General features: G+C 40.7%; 1 protein-coding gene across 1 annotated transcript in view; it reads right to left on the minus strand.

Annotated features, from left to right (window-relative positions):
* Positions 1 to 17,778, minus strand: part of si:dkey-237i9.1 (SEC14-like protein 1) — a 36,117-nt gene extending 18,339 nt beyond the window's left edge. Inside the window, 1 exon segment of the mRNA XM_063883600.1 lies at positions 17,689 to 17,778. Coding sequence (XP_063739670.1) covers positions 17,689 to 17,751 — 63 coding nt within the window. The 5' untranslated portion in view covers positions 17,752 to 17,778.
* Positions 17,779 to 18,679: the final 901 nt, after the last annotated feature.

Genomic DNA, 18,679 nt, shown 5'->3' on the forward strand with positions numbered 1-18,679 from the left:
CAAGCACTTTTTCATTCCTTTACAAAAAAGGGATTAATAAACAATAAGAGCTGCTGTGACCAAGGGTCACACCGTGCCTCCAAATTAAGTGTTCGCATGAAAGCAACACACAGGCAAACTCTGCTCTTATGCAACAGGGCTTTGGCTGGCAATATTCTTACTCTTCTTCATAGTGTAGCGGATTTTGCGTGGTTGCAGGAACATCTAAGCACCAGGCTAGACTCAACAGCAAACTCACTGATGTTTGTGATACAGTTGGCTGGAGATGGCAGACTCATGATAACGCTGAACTGGCCTGAGACTCTTGTATCATATATCCTTCCTGAAAAACCCAACTGCGTTTTTCTTCATTTTTGAAACTCTTTCCAGAATCTAGTTTCTAAGATATGAAAGAATGCTTTTTTGCTGAGTAATTGACCAAAGGGGGAGAATAATGAGATTTTAAAAAAGGAACAGTGAAGCAGACATTTAAAAAAACAAAAGCTGAGGGGAATGTTGCAGTGGAAATCTACCCCTTCCTCAATGGAGATGGAGAAGATAACCGTGCCTCAGAGACTAAAGCAGGGAAAGACTTTGCGAGCTCAACTGAAAGAGCAAGCAATGCTCACAAGACTGTCTGGGTTGGCTGAGTTAGTGTCATAGCAGGTTCAAGTTTTAGCAGGGTCACACAGATGCTATGGAAGCAATGCCCATTTATTTATTAACTTTTTTGGGATTTCTCATGTTTGTACTATTGTTTGTGTCAATGTTTTTAGATGTGACGGAGCAGGGCGTACTTTAGATGAGTCTGTTGTCTGTGTTGTTTTAGAATGTGTGTCATTATGGATCCCTTGTCTTTTATCTGCAAACCAAATCTACCTAGGGGTACAAATAAACAAACTGAAACTGAACCCAAGACATTACCAAAGACCTCCCTCACTGATGACAGTCCTCACTGGTTGAAAGCCAAGCCAGGAAGGAACAGTCAAGGAAGAGAGGGTGTAGCAACCATTCCTAGGCCCAGGAAGGGGTGCTGTAAAGCTGGCAGTCACAACTGTAAGACCTAGAGTGGCATAGAGATAGTGGGACTCCCATATCAAGTAGCCGTCACTAAGACGCCAAGTAGAATCCCGGAGGCAGCCGTGGACTCTGCCTGCTGAGAAGTTTAAAAATATATGCAGTACATTCTGAAACTGGACTGGACTGTTGTTCATAAATGGCAAACACAGGATTAGTCATGAACAGTGCAAGTGTGCATTTCAAGTTGGAAAAAAAGGCTGAATTCAAGCTGAGGCTGACTTGTTTATCTGCCAACCACCTACGTCCTGCGATGCTGAAACAATACGTATCGAACAGTTCTACTTTGCTTATACATTAACTGTTTTTGGTTTTTTTAAACGTTATTTTTTGGGGGCTTTTTGCCTTTAATCGGATAGGACAGTGGAGAGTGACAGGAAAGTGGGAGAGAGGGTCGGGGTGGGATCCCGAGAGGACCACGGGTCGGGAATCGAACCCAGGTCGCTGGCGTGTGGTGCAGGTGCCCCAGCCAGTTACGCCACGGCCGGGGCCTATATATTTACTTTTTTGGCCAGTTTAGACTTTATTCGAGAGCTAAGGTTTGAAAGGAGGATATGGAGGGGGTGACACACATGGAGGGGCCGCAGCCCGGATTCAAACCTGCATCCACTGCACTAAGGACCGAGCACCAGAAATGGGGCTATGTTGCGGCCTGGTTTTCACTGTTTAGTATGCTGCTGCAGCAGCTGTTGTGTGCGAGTAGGCAGTCAGTAGGGTTCAGCAGCTCCTGGCATACCACTGCCAGGGTTACTGAGCCACCCAGCTGCCCACTGTCCACTGACCCGAGTGAATGCTGAGCTCTGTTTTTCAGCCCCGATGCTCTGGAACACTGAGCGCAGGCTTTGTACTGCCGTCAGCACAACACCACTGAGTGTAAACACATTAAAAACAACCATACACCAACAACAAACTCAACCACAAATGCGTAGATAAACACAATAGGATTTCATACTGTACAAAAACATAGGGTTTACATTATGAGACAGTAAACCACTAAAGGGTAAAATAACCCTCTATCAGAGCCTTGTACTGCTCAATAAAAGACAAACCTAATAAACAGCCCAACTTTTATCTGCCCTTTGTGCACTGCAAATGACCATACTGATTAGTGGAAAAAAACAGGAGGATCTTGATACCAGGTTATTCCTGAAAGAGGGAAGCAAGGGCCTGCTCCATATTTGTCTTTTCAAAAATACAGAGAGACCAAATGATTGTTAAAATGACAGTGAACTGTAATTATTTGAAACTTTAGCTGACTAACTAACGCTGCTGGAGAATACACATTTTGTCTCCTCAAACTGTTGAAAGTACTCCCTGCACATGTGCTATTTACATAAGAACTTGTTAACTAAACTCTGTTTACTCCTGACACATTATCAACCCTCATTCAGTCACACGTCGTCCTGTGACGTCCTTTGCGGGCATGACTCACAGTACAGATTAATGTGAGTAATGCTTCTCTTGTAATGTATTTATGGGCAGTACAGTATGGTGCTGTATGGTTGTATGGACAACATTATCTCCACTAATTTGTAATAACCTGCCCTAGGCTGATCCAAATTAGCCAACTCTGAAATGTATAAATGTAGAGGATAGCTGTAATGTTAATTAATATGAACTGTACCAGGTTAATAAATAAATATACATTTAAAAAATAATATGACAATAGAGTGATGCAGTAATGAGTCCTAAAACCCAGAAAATACTTTTTACCACCTCCAGTTCCCTAATCTCAAGGTCAATGGTTTTTTAAAATCCTTTGTGGTGAGAAGCCTAAAATAAGATCTGTGACTAACACAAGTTTCCAAAATAGTAATGTTATGTTCTACAACATAAAATAGGTAGATAATCGAACATTTACTTTGATGAAGGTACATAAATTTATCTGGTTTTTTAAACTATTTTGGTCTTAATGCACTTGTTCGGTAGGAATGGAGAGGACAGGAAAGTGGTGAAGGGATCGGGGTAGGCGACAAAAAGGGGGAAGCAACCAGGCGCGGATGGGTGAAAGGTCCCCAGAGACGCCACGGCCGGCAATTCTCCAGAGAATACAAACATTAGGTTTGAAGGGATATGGAGGGGTGTCTCCAGCGATTCCATCAATCCACTGCACTAGACCAGCGAAGGGCTCATGTTGGCAGGTTGATGTTAACTCAGCCAGTGTCTGAGTGGGTATCATCAGTAGGTTCAGCAGTCCTGGCATCATGCATACAGCACAGCTGACATGTCCATGACCGATTTTGAAGCTGATCTGTTTAGGCCGATGTTGGACATGATGCAGGTTTTTGGTCATGCACAACACACTGAGTGTAACATGCTTAAAAAAACTACACCACAACAATGAAACAAATCTAGTTAGACCACTAATTCTTGTAAAATCATCATGGTTACTGTTGGCAGTAACACTAAGGTAAGATAACTTGTAGAAGTTGAGTGCCAATGAATACCTTAAACAGCCCAATTTATTGCTTTGTGCAGAATGTTCTGATAGTGAAAATGAACAGGGGTTTGATAGGTTTTCAGCAGGACAACTGCTCCATATTTGCAAATAAAGACCACAAGATTTTATGCAGTGAACTGTAATTATTTGGAATGCGACTCCATCCAGACTTAAATATGACAATTTAGGGTTTCAATTTGAAGACTCCATGCACTGAGGCCATAGAAACTGACTAAACTGGAGACTTTTGTTTAAACTGGGCACATATACCCAAACCTCCAGCTAAGGGACTTGGTCTGCGGGCATGACCACGTACAGATGTGTGATACAGCCGTTTATTTGCAGCTAAATGGATGGCATACTAAATTATTATGGAATTTGTTCTCTAGGCTGTCCAAATTTATGTATCATGTCACTTGTGAATGTCCGAAGCTTCTATGTGTCATAAAAACAGCGGGTTTCTAACATGTGACGTTATGAAACTTCTAAACGTCATCACACTGAACTTTAGCTTAGTGATGGCGATGCGCAGCGATGCAACCGTGATGTAGTTTGTTTATAACCAAGGTTAGCTTATTACTTCTGGCAAATGTGTTTACGAAAATGTTTGGGTAAAGTGAACGTGTGTTTTTCTCAAAGATCTTATTTTCTGAACTTTCAAAAACCCATTGCTTTGGTTGGAAGAGCCTTTAAGGTTGTAACTTCCACATCTGCCTTTAAAAATCAACGTCACTGGCCCCGGCCGTGGTGCAACTGGCTGGGGCACCTGCACCGTACGCCGGCGACCCGGGTTCGATTCCCAACCCGTGGTCCTTTCCAGATCCCACCCCGACTGTCTCTCCCACTTTCCTGTCACTCTACGCTGTCCTATCCGATTAAAGGCAAAAAGCCCCCAAAATCAACATCATTGCACCAATCTATATGATTTTTTTTTTTTAAACAAGCAAAAACTACATATTTATCCAGGCTAACTTAAATAAATAACCATAAGTAATAAAGTCTGCAGGATCGTTCTTCTCAACTCTCCGTGTTGAAATGGTATGTCTTGACACACCTCAACTGACCAATAACAGGTTCCTGGAATTTGGCTGGAGGTTGTATGTGCTTTTCAGGGGCGCACAAGGGAAAATTCTGAAACAATACATGGTCATTTAATCCCTTCCTGCATACACAGAAAACATTCTCTCTTTGGACAGCAGACAATGTGGATAGTGGCATGGGTACTGAAAAAAATGGCCTATTTTTTCCAGGAAGGGAGATCCAGGAAACCCAAGAGTTCCGAAGCGATGCATAATACCATTTAAGATTACAAAGGGCTGCCTGGTGCATATTTACAGGCATAAAATGCAAGACAACGAGAGCGTTGGCAGGCAGCCCAGCTATTATCTGGCTTTAGTTTATGGCTTTAAGAAAAACAGAGGCAAATATAACTCCAAGCAAAATCAAAACAAAAACAGGAACAGGATAAGAACAGAATTCACAACTTCACCTTTAGCAAATCAAGTACTGCTGAAAATATGAGTCAATTAATGAATGAGTTGACTGGGAGATAATTAAGCTGAAGCTAAATTGATAATCAATGAATTCTTCATCATTTTTCTCTGGTTGTAGTTTCTGATATGTGTGGATTCGCTGCTTTTCTCTTCAACATACGTTGACTATCGTTGAGAATAGTACTGACTCTGTTCTAGGTAAATTGCAATGGAAATGTTTCATTATTTTCTTATGTTTGTTTTTACCAAACAACCAACAAACTATTTGACTGAGAAAATAGTTGCTGGCTGCTGCTTTAAAAATCAGTAGCCTACTTTATCAAATTGAGGGAAAAAACCTTTAAAAAGTCCAACATGGCCATTAAACAATCAGGCTTAATGGTTTGTAATTTTGACTGTCATGGTCCTGTACACCAAGATATATACAGTAAAAAGATAAGCAGTATGGTAACATGTCTGAAAAAACTATATTGTCTTACATTATATACAATTAAATCACCTAACCCTTATGTCAATTAAGAAAACAAGGCCATTAGAAGTAACATTAAGACCAAATAACAAAAAGGAGCAAGAGCTCGCACTAGGTGTATCAGCAGTTCACCTGGTTTCACTTTTAAGGGTACATAGCCAAGATTTCTGAGAAGTTGTAGTATTAAGTATCAGTATCAATCTATTTGGCAAGTATAAGGGACAGGTTGCTAGTTATAATGAGTCATTAATACCAGACAAGCAACAACACAACATATTGAGAGTGAAGAAATAGGAGATTAGGTAACAGCTTCATGGAAAAGAAGAAGTGCCATATTTACAATCGAGAGAAAAGACAATGTTTTCAGTCTATATATTAAGCATTCTGTTACTGCACATTGAGGTGGCATGACAGAAACTTGACTGTGGTAAGAGAAGGGTCCACCAATATATTGCAATACGGTATCACGTTGCACTGGATTGGATGGAACTAAAGAAACACCCTTCCCAAAGGCACATCTTTGGTAACATAACAACAGCTCTGATGCAATGTTTGTATCAATATGCAACTGTTCACAAGAAACATTAAAAGCCGCGGGGTGACATGCAACAACTTGATGGTGAAGGTTCTGCTATTTCAACATAGTGTCATCAGCCCAAAACAAAATGGCACACAAGAATACTCAGTTTCCTGAATAAAAAATACTTCTTTTTTTATACTTTTAGTTCCATTTCCTGGTCGTGTTGTACCACAGATAGTACCATTTCCTTATATTGAATGGTGCAGGAATGAGTGATCCGCATAGAAGTTAGCATTCTAGCACTTCCATTTCAAGATCAATGGTTTTGGTCTGGTATGCTTCTGGGGTTAGGGTTAGTAAGTGGTGTCAATATGTGGAGGATATCCTGTTGAACAAAGCATGTAAATATCATAAATGTGTGTTTGCTGCAGTTCTTGTTTTTTTGCAATAATATAAAATCCATTGGACAAATCCCATTCCTTTTCAATAAGGTGAGGACCAATCAACTAATACAAACCCTGGGTCTATAGGTCTCTTGGGACCAATATCAACTGAAAAAAACTACGTCCTTGGTAGCATCTCCCATCTCTGGAGCAAATGAGAACAGTTGTGCAATGAACACAACAGCAGCCCAGGGGTCGGCCTCTGCTATTTTTATCAGCTGGCTTTTCTGGTGAATGGGAACATGGGAACATTTTGGGCAGTTTTAAGATTAAGGTGCTTAGAGGGGAAAGCTTAAAGATGATATAAAACACACTGGCAAACCAACACAAGACAAGCTGAGACACAGCAAAGTATCTGGCTGCGTTCCCTAAGTATTCAGAGGGAAACTACTGACTGTGAAAACCACTTGGTATGTTGTATTCATAGGTTTGACCATTTGTTAGTCATTTGGAGTACGCCTTTAGTTAGTGTTAGGACAAACAAATGAATCAGGATGACTTACACATTTGGTCCAAGTTATAATCTAGTGATATGTTTTATATTTTGAGCAAAAACAAATAACATGGCAGGCTGTTTAAAGATTGGAAAAGGACATATTGTTGTTAAAAGCAATAGAATCAGTCGTGTACAAATACATAAGGGACATTGCAAACAAGCAGAATTTAGATAGCAGCAGCCAGAAGATAGTGGAATGCTGGCACGTTGTTTTAACAGGTCCTTAATCAGAATAACTGTGTTGAAACCAGGCTGACTGGCTAAAGAAACAGTTTTTTGCTACAGATTAGTAGAGATATCCTCTTATAGACCCCAAAGAGACAGGATTAGTAGCTGGTTTTCTGTTGATATTGACCACAAGCCGTAGTGGAGCTCAGTCAATGATGACTTTGTGTCCAAAGCACAGGTTTGCAAGCTCTTCCCAACTTTAAAATCCGATATTCTTTTGGCAAAAAAGGATACATGCAATATCCTCCATAGAACACTCGAAATACCCATGTAACATTTTAGCATTACTGTGTATATTTCTGTACTTTAATTTGCTGTTTTGGTTGCATAAGTGTGTCTAATAACGAAGAATAGCAAATTCCAATGTATTACGAGTACCCTATCTGCACTCATAATATGAGTTTGGGGACGCTGAATGGCTCAGTGGTTAACTGGGAAAGGGTTTCTCTGAAGCTGCGCTCCAATATTTCCTCCGATGACCCAATACATTTTGTATTACAACTACACCCTGCCGTTGACGTCAGATACTGATAAACCTACTTTCGAGTGTTTGTTGCTGGTGGGGGAGTGACGTCATTTAACAAATGCTTGTAGGCAAAAATCCAGTTCCAACAAACCACCTCAGGCAACTGACATTACAGGGGTTGAGATTCAAACAGCATTATAAAAAAAGGACTCTGCCCAGTCACATAAAGGTTTCTGGTTGGCATTGTCTGCCATGTACATGTCAATTTAAATTAGAATAATACATTGGTCATGTTTCTTGCATAATTAGATGTTAGAAAAGCTGTCAATTTGGGGTCAAAAGTACATTTGAGAGCGCCTACTGATTAGTAAGCAAGTTTTGCTATAGGACCAAGAATGTCACGTTCATTCATGAGATAGATTGGCACAGACACACAACTCACTTTGGAAAATAATGGTGGTGACACAAAAGGCCTCGCATGTTTACATTATTTGAGGTGAATAGGATAGAAATGAGGAGGTTAAACGAACAGCACATGAAGAGAAGGAAAATTCCTCCTGGTTTTCATTTCAGAGAGCCGAGCTATAAACTCCAATCTAGGTCATCGACAAGAATTGGGGGAGAGTAGGAGGAAAGGAACTGGGCAAGCAGTTTGGAAATTCAGCTAAACTGACTACAATGCTCAGGGAAATATGAAAAAAACACTGGTGTAAATTAACTACACAAGATATCTCTGTACAGGGCATTTAGCAGGATCCAATTCAGACAGGCTATACTTGTTTATCAAGGTATTAGGGGTGGTACTATTTCTGTGTGTGTGTGTTTTAATTCCTGAGATTTTATTTACTTGACTAAAACAGGTTTGCTTTTCCACTTCTTTAAACAAGACCACAGATCATTTTAATTTTAAATGACCTACCTAATTTTATTTTGTAGGATAAAGCTAAATTCTGAGAAACATCAAGGCTTTTGTTAGGCCATAAAACTGGCACTTGAGATGTCTTTGTGATCAGTCAATATTTAACAGTGATTATCTGACTATTGATTTATCAAAAGGAGTCGCAGCTGGGTCTCATTATCCTTCAAACAATGGAAAGAAGCAGGACCTCACTCTGGTCCATTAGGCTTTACAAAGACGGGTTTCACTATGACTAAACACCCATTTAAACGAATGTGTAAACAGAGCTTTAGGGAGCTGCCTGTGTTTGTAGGTAAACCACTCTCTGGGAAAGATCCTGTAATGCAACCCTCCATGGCCACCATGGCCAGGCCAACCAGTTCAACAGCTTCTACAGGGACAAAGACTCCAGTGTTGATATAGTACTGTATAAACACTATTGCATTTGTTAAGTGCTTTAAAATACTGTATTAAACTGTTTATTAAAATATATTTTAATGATTTTAAACTGCTGTCACATCGAAAGAAAGAAATGTAAGTGAAGGTTTCCCCAAGTTCAAACAGTTCTCCACCCATCAGGTCATAAAGATTCTGGGCTTAGGTGGATGTTGGGTGGGAGGGAGGGAGAACAAGCTACTGATTGAGGAGTGCAACAATAGAATGTTTGGTCTCTGCATGCCATACCACCCACTCCTCTCCTTCTAGTCATCTCACTGCTATAGTGGGCTTTGTAATGGCAGAACTGCCCGGAACAAACCTAAGATGAGACTTTTTACTTAAGAAGTCCTGGGATTTTGCTCTTGTTCTGCAAGAATAGCCCAAAATACATCATTCTATTGACATGCCTTCAATCATAGTTTGACATTAAAACATTAACATGCTGTCAGATATCTGGCGTTCATTCTTAGCAGAGTATCAAATCCGCAGTGGAGTTAAATGCAATTCAGTTTCTAAACCATACAATAACATAGATTTATACAATCAGCCCATTGTAGCCCCTCTATAAATGTAAGGTCCTAAATATTTGGTGGGCCATGCAATATGCTGACTGCAGTGCTAGGTTAGGCATGCATGACGGGATATATGTGCGTGCGCACCAGGGAATTAAAAGCAGCAGGATAGCCATCTGTAGCTTGTCAAAAAGTCCTTACAGTAAGAAAAAGGAATGCTGATTATATACATATGACACAACTCTCAGATTAAGCTTTAACTCTGTCAGCTCGTAAAAAAAGGAATTGCTTATACAACAATTTTGCCACATGACTGAAAACAAGTATTAAAGTCTGGTGACTTATCAAATCTATTTAGCTTTAGCCCTGTAGACACAAATGCTACTGACAATAAAAACACACAAATAGGAGAATTACTTACAGAAGACCTAATTGTGAATGATTCTAGTTTCAGAAATGATAAAAGGCATTTCTAATTGAATAAAACACACTTGAAATAAAAGGGATTTAAAAATAAGCCCCTATAAAGTTGAACTTCCAGTGAATGTAGCTAGTTTGAAAAGTTGACAGGGTCAATATCTTTTTAAACATTAAAGATCAACTCTGTTCATAACTGCCCTACTCATCACTACTCTCCAAACAGGAACAAACCATTCCTAGGAATTCTCCCTAGGTCACAAGTTACTGGAAACTGCAGCATTATTGATATCCTGCTTTACAGTAAAGGAAAGAGAGAAGCTGGCAAAGTCAATGTTCTGCCAACACTAGGACAAAATCTTACTGTTTTATAAATGAGATGAAACTCATGTTCACTGGTTTCTGTAAATGCTGTTGAAGATTTCTGAGAATCTTTCCAGTAAATATTGAATAATGGCAGTGAGCAATGTATGTGGGTTGTTTCTCACCTACAATTTGCACTATGGCGTAGGAAAAAAAAGTAATGGACGGTAGTGTTAGCTAGTGGGGAAAAAAAATCTAAAACATAATTTTGGCCTTAAATTTCACTCAAAACATAAGGCAACACTAGCATTAATAGACATTTTATAAAAATAATAGAAAAAAAGAGCTTCGACCCTAAAAATAAAGCCAAATATCATAAAAACATGGGTGATAGCATACACACACACACACACACACACACACACACACACAGATTGTAACAGTATACTGTACACACTCCTAATAACGTCACAATTGTGCCGCATAGATCTGAGTCACTGTCCATAGCTAGGCTGTTGCAGAGTAAAATACGCTAAAGGGTCATTGTGTAAGAGTATGTGCGTACACATTTATCTGTGTCTGGCAGAGCCGAGTGGGGGAGGGGAGATGCTGGGGCAGCATCTCGACCTTGCAGCAGGAAAGAGGGTGAATGATTGAATCAGTGAATGAAACTGGGCTCCAGATTTTTCTCATAGGCTCCCAGAGTCACATGGTGGTGACGATACGGTCCCTTATCAATGCAGTTTGTAGCAGCGCGCTGGATCATGAGCTGCTCTCCCCGGAGCAGGTCATCACTCTTCATTGTTTTTTGGCAAACAGCATCGAGCCGAGTAAGTGAATTAGACACTGCGGGCAGAGCTGTGACAGATTCATTCAGAAGACAGGTGCAACAAGCTAATGATGCATAAACAGCTAGGTCAGCAAACATTCCACTGCAGAAGGCGTACTGAATTTCATTCATCACATTAAATCTCCCTCCCTTAATGAGTCTTATGAATGAAGTTTGTCTTTCTCTTCATCTATTCTTTTTTAAAACAAAATAGTAATGCCGCTGTGCTATAGAACTAGGTTGACAAAGCATTAGCCTGACTGGGCCATAAGTGAGTCAGGACATTATGGGATAGGATGTCACCCTGGCACTGCCACTCCGCGCTTAGCCAGGCTAGACGGAAAGAAGGGCGGCAGGCAGCAGGACGAGCCAAGTTTAGAAACACCAGCTTGTCTGCGTTTACCATGTGAGTACACAAAGTGTTGGCGTTTCGACACTTGGAAAAGGTGCCAGGGATGACCCACATATTGTAGGAGGCACAAGGAGCTCCAAGTAGTTCATGGTGCAAACGAGGTGAGGATTAGCAGATGGGAAGGATATGGGCTCCCAAGTGGTTACCTTTACTAGAATATAATCAACCCTGGTAACATGGGCTCTCCTAACAGCTGAGTTTCGGTGCTGTTATCCAACCAACAAGCAAAACAGACAAGGATATGCATATATCAGACAAATGTGCTTCCTTGAATAAAATGCTCTTATTTGAATGATTGGGGCTCAGTTTGAATGAAGCATTTCCTTACAAGACTGACAAGAAGCTAAACTAAAATGCAGGTCAGAACAGCAGCATAACACACAGCAGCAACAGAAATAAAAAGAAAGCTCTGGAAGGTTTTTTTAGGCTGGTGATGCAGTTTAACACAGCCACAGAACTTCAAACATGAGCTCTCCGACCAACTATCAAGAGCCATGTGATGACCACTCATCGGATAAAGTGGAGGAAGGTCTTTGGTCAAACTCTAATTAAAGGTGGAGTCTGGAATTCTGGAGAAAATTCTTTCCCTAGTGGTTTTGTTGTGTAAATACAGAATATTTTTAAGCTTCACAGCATCATTCATACGTTGATTTTCAAACTACTCTATTAATAACCTATGCTGAGTATCCATATAGTGTTTTTCTTAGTGCTAGCGTCTTTTCCACAGTGCTCCAACTTTATGGTGTGGCTGTCACGAATGCTTTCTGTTCTGAATCTCTGAACATTGAAGGGCTTTGCCAAAGTTTTTTTCATGCTACATTGACTATCTGAATATATCAAATAAGATGGATGTGATGATTTCCAAAGTTCCTAACATGTGTTTGTATCATAAAATATTCAGCCTGAGCATCCGTATTTGTTTTCGTCTTTCAAAATCAATCTTTATACCGCAGTGAAACACTTCTTTGCTCTTTGGATTTATCGCGCACAAAAGAAAGGAAAGCACGTATGGTCAAATTTCAAACAAAAACCTGAATAGAAAAATCTATATCGCCCTAACAGCTCAGACCAAACACTTTATTAACGGAGCCAGTTCTGTGTACAAACACTCTTTTCTTTTAGTGCACACACAGAAGGGACAGCTAGCGGCCTGTGATGAGAAATTAGCTGAATTTGACAAACAGTATATTGTATAAGAATCGCAGACCTTTACCTCGGTTTCATTGCTTGTCCCTGATTGTTTTTTTACCTATACAATTACAGAACTGTGACAGAACTGTTTGTGCAACCCTGGGTTAGAGGAAACAAATAATGCTCAGTAATACACCAGGGCCTCGTTAATAAGCCTTTGGTAACAACTTGTTCCTGAGCAAACAACAGGCTCCAGTCAGTCTGAAAAGCAGGTGTGTGCACCCTTTGCTTTGACCTACAGGAAAAAAGAAAGTGCACTAAGAGAGGAGAACACTCAAATTAAAAGAATCCAAAGAAACATGCTTGTTGCCCAGAGGCAAGCCTAATAAGTGGTTAACAACCTCAACCTCCTCCCTTTAGTGATTCTTTTTTTTCCACTTCTGTTTAATTTATGAAGTCTTGCTTATCCTTTGATTTTGTGTTCTCCAATTACTGAATTATGTTTGTTATGATCGTGTGATTGCAAGGTTTTTGTTACCAATGACACGTGATTGCTCTAGAAGACTCTTTTAAACTCACACTCCAGCAGCAGGCATTACACCAGCAGGGAACTTCCTGTTCTTTCCCCTGGAGAAACTCTGCTGGGACAAGGTCATGGCCATCACCACAAAGGGTGATAAGCTACAGCGTTTCTGATGGACTCTTTTAACATATTTGGTAGATGAGGGACTCAAGAAATTGTTGTCTTTTTAAGCATCAAGTTATTCCAGGGTGAGGCAGTGCTACTGAAGTCATTCTTCATCAGTGGTTCCAGAAGCAACTGTCCCTTCAAGCCTGAAACAACAGCGGGAGGGGTATTGTGTTGTGCTTTTAAAATTCCTTTTCGACCCCCTGAGGATAGACCAGAGGCTCTGGGACTGCAGCGCTGCGATAACAGCAGCAACACAACGCTTACACTTCCTGTTATTGAGATGCAGCAGCAGTATCAAGGGACCGCTGCGGCTCAGAGACATTTTTATTTATTCAAACGAACCGCTGCTGTGATTCCTTTCTTCAGTGATACTCCAAACCTCTCAACAACCCAAAACAATAGTCGCGGAGCAATAAGAAGGCTATCAAAGTCAATGCTAATGCGTTTGTGACCTTGTGGTCAACAGTCTCATCCTTCTGCACCTCAGTATCTACAAAGGAAAACCAGAGTTTCCCATTAGGGCGCACACTGAAGGTGGTGTGCGTTTCCCTCTGGCGCCATCCTAACCTAGTCAGTACTACGAGGAGCTGGCCTCTTTAAGTGACACGCAATCTTCAACATTGGGTGTTTCTGCAATAAATCACTAAACAACGGACTCTTCGATCAATTGCCATGTGTACACCTGTTCTAAAAAATATGTTTAAAATCTAAACAAGTCAAGCAACACTACCCAGTAATTCACGGCTGGTGTTTTCTATTATTCCGGTTTTTTTTCTTTCGTTATGTTTCTATATTGTGTAAACTTGATTGCAATTAATACTGCCATGTCTGGCTAGTAAATCCAGCAACTCACCGGCACAATTTTGAAGGTGATTAGAAAAAAATGATGGAGTGTTTGAAGTAACTGTTGATTTCCAACATGCGCCGCAGCGATAATGCCCTCAAGAGAAAATATTGGTGAGTTAAGACAAGGAGTTAAAGTACAAGCAGGCGTTTCCATTAGGAATTTAGTTGGGTGGTGTTAGGAAGTGGGCAAAACAACAGATTGTGACCCCTCCCACCCTGGACACAAAATGTTTTCCCCGCTGCCCTCTGGCAGGAGGCTGCGCTCCATCAGGACCATAACCTCTCTCCACCTGAACAGCTTCTACCCCTCTGCTACCAGCCTCATTAACAAGGCCCGGGACCCCCACTGACACTGACTTTATCCATCCCATAATACCATTATGCATTACATTAATGCACATCATGTGAACAACATGTTGTTCGTTTTTCTTTCCAAACACTGTGAGCCATGTTCATGCTCATATATTTTCATGTGCAGCCCCAGAGCAAATTCAGAGAGCACTTCATCATTATCATTTTGTCTCGTTTCATTATTTATAGGAATGTCTTTGAGTTTAAAATGTCTTTAAAAAATGTATTGTATTCTATAAACTACTGACAACATTTCTCTGTGTTGGAATTCAACACACACTGGGCTGGCTGCCATACATGTAGAGATAAAGATTTAAGAAACATTTGGAGTGGGCTCTTCATTTTTTCCAGAGCTGTATGTGTTTCAGCTTTTATGGTTTTTTGTATATTTACAATTAAATTTGGTGTGAATACTTGTCTTTATTCTTTTTAAAATCGAAATAGTTTCTTAAAAATACTTTATTACACAAAATATTTTTGACATACTACTGCAACTTATTATCTTAGATTGTTTATGTTCGCACCACCAGACACCAAATCAAATTCCTTGTTTGTGTAAATGTACCTGGCAATAAACTTGATTCTGATTCTCTATTGATCCCCATGGGAAAATAGATTTTCAAAATGTCTCTATGACGATCAATGAAAGTTTATCTCATCCTATGTTAACTTCTCAAATAAAACCATATTGATAGGGGCAAGAAAAAAATCGACTTTGTGCAAGTAGATTTTTGTAGACAAGATGGAAATAACATGTTTAAAGCTGTGTACGGTAACTGCTGCAGAACAAAAACAGCTGAAGGGCATCTGAGATCCGAGCATGACTTATGCAACAGTACACACAAGCCACAGCGGCAGCAGCAGAGTTAGCTGGAGGTTGACATACTTTGAGCACCTGTCAGTGAGCTGAGTTGCTCCTTGAGGCCAAGAGAGGGAAATGATCTTTTTTAACTAAAAACTATGCATTTAAAGGCTTTAACAGAGGACATATCAAAGTAATCACAGTATCCAAACAACAGACTCAAGCGGAGAGAGAACGCCAATTTCCTCAAAGCAAAATGTCATATATAATCCCCCCCCGGACGAAAGAGAGAAGCTATTACAGGCAAGTCTCTGAGAGAGGAACGCAATAAGGTTCAACAAAACTATGTGGGCCATAGCCTAAAGAAATGTGCGTGTGAGCTGCTCGGCATAATGCGTACACCTTTGAAAGTCAAAGAAGTCTTGATTTTTGGGAACACAGTAACAGTACACTGTCACCAAGCTCTGTGATGGTTTCCTACGGACGCAGGACACTGGTCACAACTTTGCTGCAATGGTGACAGAGCTGCCATAGAGGAAGTGAGAGGGGAAAGATGTCGCTTTTCAATAGAAAGAAGGAGCGAGGTTGTGACGCACTATTAAGTCTTTGCTGCAGTGGCTGCAAAAATACTGAGGAACAAAGTCTCAAGCAGGGATACAAGTTCCAAATACAAAAATTCAGATCACACTGCTTATTTTTTCACCTATATTCCACACATCACAAAGCACACATCTTTATCTGGCTGTTGGATTAGTTTTTAAAATCACCCTGTGCTACTCCATAAGGAAGCAAAGGTAAGCCTGTCACATCTACAACAAAAACATAAAAGGTGGGTCATCACCAGCTTACAAATCCTGTAAGTCTGCTTTGCTTTAAATACTGTTCACCACTTCCGCTGCATGCATAGACCCAGGTGAAGGGACCAGCCCTCTATTTATAGACATCTGCCCAGTGCTCAATCCAGCTTGTGCTAAGGAGATTTAGTCTCCCTGCATCCTGCTAGTGTAGAGAGCCGATTTCCATTTAGAGAAAACAGGAAAAAAACATGATGTGCTGTTAAAACGAAGTCCTGACTGACTACCTGGTTATCAGATGCCATTTAAATGAATTAAGGAAGCATAGCCATATTGCTGAGCTGCATGTTTGGCTGAAATTTACAGTAGTATAACCAGGCCATGAGTCTGCAGGCGTTCGCTAACACACCAAATTACTGACAAACAGCAGCTGAGGTCGAAGCATTGCTGAGTAAACCATCCATTCACTGTGAGATTATAGGTCATGAAGCAAATTATGGCTTGACACTTTTGAAAAGGACTGAACATATGTAGAAAACCTATCTCTGTTATTGTCTTCCTGATCCATTGTTATGATGAAACGACAGTAAGATGAGATCCAACACTGCAGCAACTCAATCAGTCAGTTTTACCCTACCTATTCCCTGTCCGACAGCACAAAAGTTCCAAAAGATAGAGCAAGAAAACCTGTACTGCGGAAGGAACACTGCTGAGAGGAGCCATTTTTTAAATAGCAACAAGAAAACAGAAGGAAATGCAAATCCACAGTCTCTCTTCACTCAACATGCATGAGTCAAAAACAACACGCTTAATGTCATGCACGGCACACGTTTCTTTCTTTGTTTACACCAATCTTAGTACTTCAGTTTGTGTTGTTTATTCTGATACGGAACAATACTTTCACACCTCTTAAACCTTTAGAAGGCAGTAAGCCTCACAGAGTTGGTCACTTCGAAGGCACACGTGCCATGACGAAACGTGTTAGTAGAGTGTGCCATGCAGGGACAACCTCTTGATTTACACAACTAGTTAATCACAGGCTCCACACGTTTCTGTGATGGCTGTACAATGAACAGTTAACCATAAATGTGGCTTCACACAATGAAATGTACTGAATTCAAGTGAACAGTCAAAGCAAACGCGTTTAAGGGGCCTTGTTATCCTTTTTATTGTGTGTATTGTTGCTGTTGTGTGTTTTGTTGCTGTTGCTGTTGTGTGTTTTGTTGCTGTTGCTGTTGTGTGTTATGCTGCGCATTTTAAGATTTGGCCATTATCAGGAAGGCAGTACTAACAATAAACACATGTTGTCCCTAAACATCTATGAACCTTCAGTATTTCCTTAATGTCAGTGTTATCAGGAGCTGCTCTGGTAGTGTTGCTGCAGGTCATGCAGATCACTGAACACAACATTGACAGTACAGCTAGCCAAGACTTATCTTGAACCTGTTGTGGACATTAGAACAGTGTGGAAACAATAAGTCTGACCATGAAGGCCAAATGCATCACACAATCAACTGCACAGTGTCTGAATCAAATGACTACCTTCCAGAGGTGACCTCAGAAGCGCCCACACACTAGCATTACATAACTCTGAATCCACAACATGCAATATTCATCTGAAAGAGTTGACTGTAAATACATGAAGACACTTACCGCCATCACCAGCTCAAAGGGATACTTGTACACGCGCACGGGTGACTGGTACTTCTGCACCATGGTGGGGATTACTGTGACACCGACAACCTGAACAGATAAAACAAGAAATCAGAAATGAATGTACGAGCAATGATCATATCAGAGGCTGCCTTTCACTCACTCTGGCATCATCACAATAAGTACGCTAAGTGTGAAATGACAGCCTTATAGCCTCATCTGGCCTATAACAGTAAACTTAGCGTGTAATTAAGTTAATGTGCATTTTGGCTGGCTGCTTGAATGATGCCAGGTGCTTGTGTGTGTGCGTTTATGTTCTGGCAGGCAGCCCGCAGAACTAGAAAACGATGTACAGTGATGGGCCGCAGAAGGGAACTCTCCTGAGCCGTGACCAAGGATGTCACTGATCAATGGATGCAGCATGCCCCGCTCATTCATCAAACAGAGGCCACTGCAGAGGCTTGTCACTGCACACTTCTGGGAACATTACTAAGCTTAGTCAATATACTGTCTCTGCAGAACCTCAGGCTGCATCTACACACAAAAACACTCTATGTTATGATAAAAAAAAAGAAATGAGCTGCTGAATCTTTGTAATGTAAAGCGCACAGTCCACATGCTGGGGCAGAGGCTAAAGATTAAACATGTATGAACTAAGGGAATACACCTGAACATAACTAGTTAGGAAGTATGTGTTTCATTGAATAACAGAAAGTGGTGTTCAAAATTCTTCTCACTCACAATATTTACAGCTTGAAGTATATGTTTGTTCAGCATGCTCATACATGTCTGTAACTCCTGCAATGCAGTGATGGGAACATGGTTGCTAGTAGGGGGGTGAGCTAAAGTCCCAGCACTACTTACAGAAGGATCAGGACAGGCAGACTAATAATAACCGGGCTGGGACAAACACAATACAAACAAACCACAGAATTACTCTATGTCCGACTAACTGCAATACATACTGTAATTACCGTCATGCTTCAGGATC

Source organism: Eleginops maclovinus, chromosome 5 (assembly GCF_036324505.1).
Source record: "Eleginops maclovinus isolate JMC-PN-2008 ecotype Puerto Natales chromosome 5, JC_Emac_rtc_rv5, whole genome shotgun sequence".
NCBI classification, from domain to species: Eukaryota; Metazoa; Chordata; class Actinopteri; order Perciformes; family Eleginopidae; genus Eleginops; species Eleginops maclovinus.